This window comes from Phasianus colchicus, chromosome 14, assembly GCF_987193195.1.
Source record: "Phasianus colchicus chromosome 14, bPhaCol1.hap1.1, whole genome shotgun sequence".
Taxonomy (NCBI): Eukaryota; Metazoa; Chordata; class Aves; order Galliformes; family Phasianidae; genus Phasianus; species Phasianus colchicus.
In genome coordinates this window covers 9,375,165-9,384,767 of record NC_143449.1, presented here as the reverse complement: position 1 = coordinate 9,384,767, position 9,603 = coordinate 9,375,165, and the positions used below count along the sequence as shown (strand labels likewise).

Here is a 9,603-nt window from a genome sequence, read left to right as displayed (position 1 = left end):
CAGTTGATACCATGCCTAGAGATGCGGGGTGCAATGCCCCATCCCACATCCCTCTCCCAGCAGTTTGGGAAAAAGCCACCCTGTGCCGCTTAGACAGTGAGGGTTTTTTAATAAATACCTTTTTGCACAGAAATATACCAAGTTTTACAGAATACAAACCGCAAAGGTAATGACCGTGCATCAAAGACAGAGGATCCAAGAATGCCCTCTGACTCCCTCCAGTCTTTCCCAGCTTTGACCCTGGCACTCATTGCCAGGTTGTCCCATCACCTGCATTTACTAAGGCCGAAAGGCAGAGTGAAGGCCTGGGAAGGGACAGACGAGGTGCCGGCAGCTGCAAACCCCACGGGCTTGTATCCTGCCCCAGGGACAGCCATGCTGGGCAAGCCTCAGCTCCGGGCTGAGAGCATCACTGGGACGGAGGACAGCGGGTGTGGGCAGCCTGCGGTACACCACAGCCTTCTGGTGCTGGTGGAGACTGGTGCTGGGGTGAATGCTACAGGCGGCAGTGCTACAAGGTTCTGGGCTGGTACTGGGGGCTGGTGAGGAGAACCTCCTTATAGCCCATCAGACATGACTGGAAAGGATGGCAAGGATAGCCCCATTGCATGGACCCCAGAAGTGGCTGCCTAGGAAAAGGGGACACGCTGGTCCCACGGCAAAGCACGTGCTCTACTCTGCCCTGGCTCCAAGGGCAGGATTCAGCTCTGCTTTTGTCCCATCAGCATCCCCAGCTGCCAGAGCCTGATTGGTGGCACAATCATTGTTCACCTTTGCAGCCATCTCTGCCAACAGGCCCTCTGCACCATGGCCGTGCCCATGTGCTCTGCCCACCAGAGCAGCTTGGAGGACAAGAGCCCTGGAAAGAGAGCCAGGACAGAGAGGTTAGGGAAAGGCTGAAGGGAGGTTTGGCACATCTACAGCCTGCATCCTACACCTAGTGAGGACACCAAACAGGTGAGGCACACACCTGCAGAAAGGAGGCACATCCCCACTGCTTAAAGCCATGCAGCCATCTTGGTGGTTCCAAAGCAACTTACCTCACGTGCAAGACCACCACAAACCTTTCTCCCTTTCCAAAGGGTTCTAGATCACAAAGCACTTCCTTGGCCAGTCCCTCCTTTTTCTCCCAACAACAAATATCACTACAGTTACTACAGGATGGACTGGGTTCCCCACTCCCACCAGGCAGCAAATCCACACAAAGGAGGAATTTTCTCCCCAGTCACAAACTGTGGGGACAGAAACGAGCACCGCTCCCACCTCCTCGCCTCCTCTTCAGAGCACCAAGCATCAAACAGAAGACAGTGAGGACTGGGGTCTCAGCACATCACAAACCAGCCCCTGCTGATGTGGGTATGTATAAGACCAGTCCCAACACCAGCCCCACACATGCCTCAGGTCCATGAGCCAGCATGCACACAGGGTAAGGCTGAGCAGAACCCCAGGGAGGCAGTGAGGCTGTTTTAGTCATGGGAAATGTTATGTCTGAAGGGAAGTGAAAAAATCCAATGAACCGTGGGGAGGACCTCCACGTTGAGCCAGGAACAAGCTGCTGCTCTGCTCTGGCTGCTGCAGCACTTATGTGAGCAGGGAGCAAGGGGAAGGGGGATGGCTGGTCAAACCCAGAGCCCCATATCCCACTCTCACCCTGCTTGGGGACAGTTGTTTTTGGTAAGGAAGGTAAGGCTATTGTGTGATGGCACCAGTTGTACAAGTGATACAGGGATATCAATGCCACCTGAACAAGGTTCTGGGCATGGCAAGGGGTGTGGGTGCATGAGCATGAGTGTGTGAAGAGGCAAGAGAGAGGCAGACCCTCTATTTGCCTGCAGTGGGAGCAGCAGCCACAATTTCCTCATACTTTGGTGGAGGGTCATTGTAGGAGATGCTGGTCTCCTCACCACTGCTACTGTCTGGGTGCCCCGTTACTTCCTCGTAAGAAGGTGGAGGGGTGGCGCTGGACAGTCTGGAGAGGACAGACACCGAGTGCTCTGGTGGACAGAGAGTGCCATCTTGCTGGGGGGTGCCCCCTGCTCTGCTGTCTCCAGCCCCTCGGTTGCTTGCTTCTCGCTGATACTGAGTTTCCCCTTGGCTCTGTGACCGCTCACGGTACACCATAACCCTGGGGAGGCTGCGTCCCGTTCGGCTGGCCAGGTAGCGGTTCTGGGCGTAGGAAGGGCGGTGACGGGTGGCCTTTTGCAGCTGGCACCTCCAGATGATGAAGAGGGCGATGACTATCAGAAGAGCCACTCCCAAGAGGGGCACCACCACATACATAGCATCTGAGCGCTCTGTGCTGTGCCCAGGGTCCTTGACAGAGTATACAGAGTTGGTGTAGCCCTTCCAGAACTCCATCTGCAGCAGAAACACAGAGGGGAACCACCAATGTGCTTTTGCATGGGACAAGCAGCCCCTAACCATCACATGCAATAAACACTGCTGTCCCCAAGCCTACAGAAAAGGCGTTTTCCAGCTGCCTTGCAACACTCTCACCAAGGCTGAGTGGCCCCACTGAACCAATTACAGGACCCAGCAAAAAAGATGATGGGAACAAACCTCAACAGTAGCCACCAGTCCCCATATTAAGCAGGGAGAAATATGGCCAAAGTCAACATCCATCTAGAGATGTGGGGACAACAGTATAAATCTCTTATACATGCCAGGGGAGTGCCAGTTCAACCTACAGCTGTGCAGGGCGTCCCAGCAATGACGAGGAGAGAATATTGTCTTGCAAGGGTAAAACATGTTGAAAAGTGAGGCTACTGCATACTGCCCGTGGAATGAAGAGGACAGAGGAAACAGGAGAGGCCATTCCCACTGTGCTTTTCTCCACCCACAGCATACTAAGGTGTAAGTGCCTCACACATCCACTGAGTAGCAAAGTGGGACAAACTCACTGTCTTCTCCTTGTTCTCGAACACTTCCTTGACCTCCTCATAACTGCAGACCTCCTCCACGCACTCCCGCTCGATGGTGCCCTGCCGAATCTCTTCCAGGAAGCCGTTGGCCCGGGGAAAACGCTTCAGGATTGAGTGGGCATTCCTGGCCCCCAAGAACACTGCAACACACAAGGCACAGATGCTGAACAGCGACAAACCCACACCTGGCCTCTGTACAGCCAGGTTTTCCCACCTGCTTTTGGTGAAACAGGTATCCCAAGCACCAAATGGCCCACAGCTACAGTTCAGTTAGTGCAGCAGTTTGCCTGCTGAGGAAGTACACATAGTAGTAGGGTTTCTGGGGTCTGCCCAGAGACATGCAGCACCAGCAACATCCTTCCAACGGGACTGGATGCTAGATACAGAAATTGGCAATGTCAGACCACACAGGACAGCTCCAACAGACTTGTTTTTAAATCTTTTGCCCTTGATAGGATCTCACATTGCTGCCTCTTTACTACATGGCAACTACATCAGAAAGAGGAGCCAGGGTCAGGCAGAGGCTTCCTGGGGAAAAGGAAGCTCCCAGCATGGGGACACTGACCCCGTTAGCACAGGAAAGGTGAGATGCTGTCCAAAAAGCAACACTGCACACAGACCATGACCCTTCCCAGGATACACACATCCCACACACATTTCGTAAGGCAGCCCTTCTGTATGCAGGCAAACACATCCAACTGATTCTTCCCACTCAGCCAATCTCACTGCATTCTTTGAGTAAGATGAATCAGGTCAGCTGGCTGATCTACAGAAGCCTGTTTACCTCTTACCCTCAGGCTCAGTCTTCCAATGGATTAACCAGATGAACTAATTCACACTGCAGCAATAAGAACAGATGCAGGACAAGGAGGTAAGGGGACTGACAGAGTCTCCCATTAGACCAGCTTGGATACAATAGAAAAGGATGCTTAGTAAATGATTAAACATAACATTCAGTAGCAGCCTACCACCAGGGAGGTCAACATGTTTTCCTTCAGCTTCACCTTCCACTTATCCTGCTCCTAAAATAATATAGCAAGGTATTTTTGAGAATACTCACAAGTGTCAAGGCAGGGGAAATATCACAACATAAGAAACTACCACAGTGCTATGCAACTCTGTGCTTGGAGATACTGTGCTCTTTATGTGCTGTGTAGGTGCATTTCCCCCTAGTGATTTATTAATGGCTTGCTTCGGTGAGAGAGTTTGCAGAAGGCTGAAACCACTGAGGTGTGAATGAAGAACAGCATGAATGATGTGAGTCAGAGACTTTCCCTTCAGAACCAACTTTATTATGCAAACATATCTTTCCCCCCCCCCCCCCCTTAAATAACAAGGATAACCAGAAAAAGCATCTTCAAGAGGCACAGAAGGCATACCGCTGGAGGGCAAGGATCAGCTTCCCTTGGCTTTCCCAGTCAAGGAGGGCTGTCCTGGCTGAAGATGGAGCAGGCTGGCAGGCTGGCTTTCTCCTGACCTTTTCCGGAACTGGATGAAATTTCACAAAGGCACCATCTATTCTGCAAATGTCCCATCTTTCACTGGAGAAATCTGGCCTTACCTCCTTGGCTTCCTGACTTGATCAAGCTGTGCTATTAACTCTCCCCTCCTCAGCACTTGAGCCTGAGACTCTTTCCATCTTCATTCCCACCTTGGAGCAACAAGCTTAGCTGCAGATCTCGCTTGCAAGGTTTTCCATCCCTGCAGATACCACTCACTTGACCCCTGCTTTGCTGAACTGGTCACTATGATGGAAATAAAAACAGACACACAGGCAAGTATCACAAACAATGTCTCAGTTGAAAACATGCTGTGATGGAGGCATGAGCCTCTTCCCCCAGAGAATCTCCCCTGAGGACCTAGAAATGACAGGAGAGCAGAAGCTAAGTCACTGATCTTTCCCCTTTTTTATGTGGAAAGCACAAACAGTTTCCACATGCAAGGGAATTGGGGCAGGAAAACCAGTGGCCTTCAAGACAGAAGAGCCTTGTAAACTCTCCTCTCTGACTTGGGATCCTCCACTCACAGGACAGCAGACAGCTGAGCAGGAGCTATCTCCAAACCACAAGACATAGGGAAGACTTTTCAAACCCCAGCAGTGTCTGTACTGACTCCTTGTGCCTCTCCAAGTCTCCCCACACCAGTTGGAGCACCAGTGCACAGGAAAGATTAGAGCTTTAGGCTGGGGGAGCAGGAGTTCACTGCCATCCCTTTTAAGTTTCCTAAGGTGATGCTGGCCCCTGGTGGTAGACAGGCTTAGCCATACCTCTACCCAGGGCTGCCTTGCCCAAATGACACATGGCTGTGCCTGGAAAGGAGCAGCCAGGGCTGCAGTTTTGGGGAAGCACATGTGGGCAAACATGCTGACCACCACAAACCACTCCTGCAAGTCACATCCTTCAGGGTTAGCATGACAGAAACTGCTTGGCAGGGGGCACTGCCACCTCAAGGGACAGCTTTCACAAGAAGCAAGTGCTACCAAGTCAGCACCTAAAATCTGCAAGGGAGAGAAGGTGCTAGAAGGCAGGGCAACAACTGGGTACCCTCCTCAATAACACAAGACTAGAAGTACATTCTGTGGCAGAACCTGCCTGGAGATTTCTGTTTCCTCCCCCACCTAGCACAGTACAGACAACAAAAGGAGGCATACCTGTCATCCCTGGAGTTCTCCTCCTGTCCAGCTTGGCCTCTGCCTCCACCTTCACAGTTGGCTCTGGTGACACCCTGAGCAGATCCTGAGATTTCAGCTCTAGCATCTTCCTGTTCACAACCACCATCCTCTTAGAGTTCCCATTGCATCGCTGTGTGCAGCCTCTGTGCAGGCTGCCCAGATAAGCGAGGACAGAGGGTTGAGTCCAGCCCTTCACAGATCACATACTGTTTTCCACCCTGCACCCTTACTGTTCTCAGCCCAGATTCTGCCAGGCCATTCCTCACAGCTGCTGGCACCAAATGGCCACCCGTGCTAGGCACTCACTCACCAAGATGCAACACGCTCCAGCACGGGGCTACATTACACCACTGCCAAAGTCTCTGTCAGGAACATAAGAAAGAGCTGCAGTGTCCCAGGCCACCCAGGCTGCAGGACAGCATGGCCCAAATCACAGGCCACCTTCCTGGCAAGCACCATGGCTGGGAGATCTTGGTGCAGACCAGCAATGCCTGCAAAGGAGTCAGTCAGTCCAAAAAGCCTCAGGGGAGGCTTTGTGCAGCAAGCCTCAGAGAAATAAAGACAGTCCTGGAGAGATTCGCCCATCAGTACCTCCCACCTTGCACAGAGGAGAGAGGAACAAGGCAGGCTGGGCCTCAGACCATGTACAGGGATAAGAGTCAACGGCATCTGACCCTCCCCAGAAAATACAGGTTGCTTGTGAGGCATCTGCAAAACACTTCCCCACTGGAGATGAACAGGTGGTAGTGGTGCTGTAGGGGAACAAGGAACACTTACTTGCCATGCTGCCTTGCTTGGCTGCAGGGGACTCCCACCTACCTGCAGGAAAGAAAATAGGAGAGTCATCAACAGCTTCAATTGCAGCCCAGCAGACACTAAAGCCCAAGCCCTCCACCATCCAGGGTCAGAATGGTGCAGAAAGCAGTGTGCTATCTGTAAGACCCATGAAACTGTCAGCCTAACCTTGCAACCAGTTAATCTTCTAGCCTTTGAGTTCACAGAACAAAGAATGCTTAGAAAGCGACAATTCTACTGAAAGAAGCAGACTCCAATACACCCAACAAGAGTCTCCCACTCACGGAAACAAGGCACAGCCAACAAGGACATGTAATTGGCAAGTGATCAACAATGCTCTGTTGGAGACAGAGTACACCTGGCACCAGAACCTTCCTCTGCCTGGCATGCTTGCTACCATCAGCTGCCCAGGGCAAGTGCCTGCAGGACCTGTGCTGCCCCAGGAGGCAAACATACAAGTTACTAGGAAGATCAGGATCAGCATACAGGATGACCTGAGAGTTGGAAGCTGGTGGGAAGAGGCTGGTGCTCTTCCCTCCAAGAGGGGATTGATGGATACAGGTAAAGCTATCAACTTGTTTTGCATCCATTGCGCAGTCATGTAAATTCTCACTTCTGTAATGCTTACCCACAGTCTGCAGTAAGGATGGTTGGATTGTTTTCTCCATTACCATCAAGCTGACTATTTAGCAGGAGAGGAAAGGATATGCATTTCCTAAAGGGTGTTTGGCAAAGCTCAGAATAGCAGCAGTACTCCCTGCATACCTAGGATGTCAATTCTCCTGCTAGAAAAGCACCTTTCACACTTCAAAAACAAAACCAAAAAAATCCCGCAACAGTGAAGTTCAGTAAAGAAGTAAACTATTATCTGCTTGCAGGAGGAATTCCACTCATTTATTTTCCATGCTTTGTCTTTTCACTGCACTCAAGATCCCACAGATCAGACCATCCTGGCCAAACTCATCTCTCACCTTCCGTGACACCTTGCTGTGACAAAACCACAACTCCATCAAAAGACTGAGCCAGCTCCCACAGGGATGTATTGTGGATGTAGCAGCAAAGGCAGTTTAGAAACAGCAGGAACTAAAATGAGCTGATCTGAGGTCCAGGACTGCAGATATTCTGAGTAATCCCCAAAGCGCTTCAATTAGCTCTCTGCTGGGGTGAGGTCAGTAGTTGTACAAAGCCATCCGCTGGGTCAGCAGCACAGGAAACACACTTCCCATTTCATCAAAAGGCTGGAATCCAGGCACACAGCAGTGCTGGTGTATTGCTACATCAGGAGGTATCAGATCTCACCAAACACCTTCTCAGTAAAGCTAATGTCGCTCACTGCCAAAATCAAGTTCTGCATGTTTTCTGTACCAAAAGCAACAAGAGACCGGGGATGCCTGGAGCTGCTTTCCATCAGTAAATAATTGTTTCTTTTAAACAGATTGAGAAATTCTGCAACATCTAGCCTGGGATTTAAACAGGACAGTGTGAAAGCAACAGAACAATTACATGTGACAGGTTTGTCATCTCACGCTCCCCAGGCTGGGTATTCATCCACATTTCTCTTCGCAAGGAATGGAACACTTGATCTTGCTCCTCCAAACCACACTCCTAAGTCTGATGGGAGCACACAGGCCGCAGGAGCCGCATATTCCCTTATAGATTCTGTCAGCTGTGAGCAGATACTGACCTGATTTTGTTGCTGTCAATTTTAATGAAGAAACTCAAATCCTCTGTATCAAAGAGCAGGCTGCAAAGAAAACTTGCCCCAGCATCCACACAGCACACAAACTTTGTACCACTCCTTATCTCAGGCAATGAGCATCACACCTTTTTCATCTGATACATCTGATGAGAATTCAAGTCACGGAAATAAACATATTCAAGACTAGTCTTGCCAGGATCTCAGGCTCCATGAAGCGTGCTTTACATTCGTGGAGCCTGATACCACAGGCATAAAAGTACAGCAATGATCAGTTTCATCATCTTTAACTTTTTTTTCCCCAAACATCCGTGCCAATGCACCACCCAGCGTCAGAAACAAGAGACGGTTTATTCCAGCACAACAATAAGCCTGCTCTACACAAGCCTGCAAGCACAAGAGATGCCTGCCCGGGTGCACGCAACAAGGGTGAGCAACACGGGTATTTATTTTTAATTTCCACACGCAGATCCCTGACCGCCCCCAGGTGAGATGAGCGGGAGGGCCGGCAGCCGGCGAGCAGCACTGCCTGAGCACCCACCCACCGTGTGAGAGAAGCTGGAGGCTGACCCGGCAGACACCCACCCAGCCCCATCCACCCCACGCTTCTCAGCTCTCTTCTATAAATACCCCACCGACGGGAGGTTGCTACAGCAACGGCGAGGGATGCGGCCGTGAGCGCGAGGGTGCTGCAGTCGCACATTTGTGTCTCCCCCGGGCTCCCCACACCCCCCTCCCTGACGCCAAAGGGAGGAAATCGTGCTGGCAAAGCCTGGCGCGCGATCCCAGCCCGCAGAGTCCGAGCAGCGGGCAGCAGCACCGCGCCAGGTAAGGGCACAGGTGTGACGAGGGACCGACCAGCGCCAGAGCCGTGCTCCAGCCAGCGGGGATTCCTCCTGCTCCCCAGCGATGCTCCGTGCCAGGATCCACCACGCGGTGCCAGGCTGCGCCCGCTCCGCACGCCAGACCCCGCGGGGCCCGAAGCTTCACCTCACGGCAGTCCTCAATGCGTTCTGCTGCCCGGCCCCCTCCCCCCACGCCCAGACCCCGGCCCCATTTGTTGCCCTCAGCTCCGCGGAACGCACCCCGCCCCAGCGGCGCCACGGTGAAGCCCGACCCCTCAGCACCTCCTGCACCCAGCCAGGCCCGCCCGCCCTGCCCGCAGCCCACCACCAGCACACACACCGACCTCCGGCCCTGACATCCCCCTCCCCACGCAGAGCCCCAGCCCGAAGCCTCCCCATACCCCATATCCCCAGTACCCCACATCACCCCAGTACCCCCTGCCGCCCCACGCCGCCCCGCCCGTACCTCATGGCGGCCTCGCACCCCGCCGCAGCCGCTCCCTCCCGCCGACGGCGGGGAAGAGGAAAGCTCCGCCTCCCCCCACCCCTCAGCCAATCACATCCCCCCTCAGCCAGCACGCCCCGCCTCCTCCTCCCGCCTCTACAATAAGAAGCGCGGAGCGGAAGAGTGGGCGGCCCTACGAGTTCTTTCCCCAATCAAACGCGGTCTCTGTG

General features: G+C 52.8%; 1 protein-coding gene across 7 annotated transcripts; it reads right to left on the bottom strand.

Annotated features, from left to right (window-relative positions):
• Window positions 1-113: 113 nt before the first annotated feature.
• PRRG3 (proline rich and Gla domain 3) lies at window positions 114-9,462 on the bottom strand. Of its 7 annotated transcripts, none has more exons than XR_016471062.1 (5): window positions 6,370-9,368; window positions 5,903-6,083; window positions 5,572-5,782; window positions 3,890-4,666; window positions 3,045-3,061 (listed from the first exon to the last, which is right to left on the bottom strand). XR_016471062.1 is itself a non-coding variant. In XM_031594359.2 (4 exons), the coding sequence occupies exons 2-4, from the start codon at window positions 6,374-6,376 to the stop codon at window positions 1,822-1,824; spliced, it is 705 nt and encodes a 234-aa protein (XP_031450219.1). In that variant the 5' UTR covers window positions 6,377-6,411; window positions 9,395-9,462; the 3' UTR covers window positions 114-1,821. The 7 variants fall into 7 exon arrangements, 2 of the variants coding, with proteins under 2 accessions (XP_031450219.1, XP_031450218.1); XR_016471063.1 differs by having other exon boundaries at window positions 5,572-5,744; XM_031594359.2 differs by lacking the exons at window positions 3,890-4,666; window positions 5,572-5,782; window positions 5,903-6,083 and adding exons at window positions 114-2,358; window positions 9,395-9,462 and having other exon boundaries at window positions 2,901-3,061; window positions 6,370-6,411.
• Window positions 9,463-9,603: the final 141 nt, after the last annotated feature.

What these genes read in the sequence shown, in the direction of transcription:
- PRRG3 (XM_031594358.2), bottom strand. Translation starts at nt 6,490, where the DNA reads ATGGTGGAGGGCTTGGGCTTTAGTGTCTGCTGGGCTGCAATTGAAGCT. An exon ending in CAAGCAAGGCAGCATGGCAA is followed by an intron (nt 3,062 to 6,369) that starts GTAAGTGTTCCT and finishes TGTGTGTTGCAG; the next exon opens with TGTTCTTGGGGGCCAGGAAT. An exon ending in TCGAGAACAAGGAGAAGACA is followed by an intron (nt 2,359 to 2,900) that starts GTGAGTTTGTCC and finishes TTTCTGCTGCAG; the next exon opens with ATGGAGTTCTGGAAGGGCTA.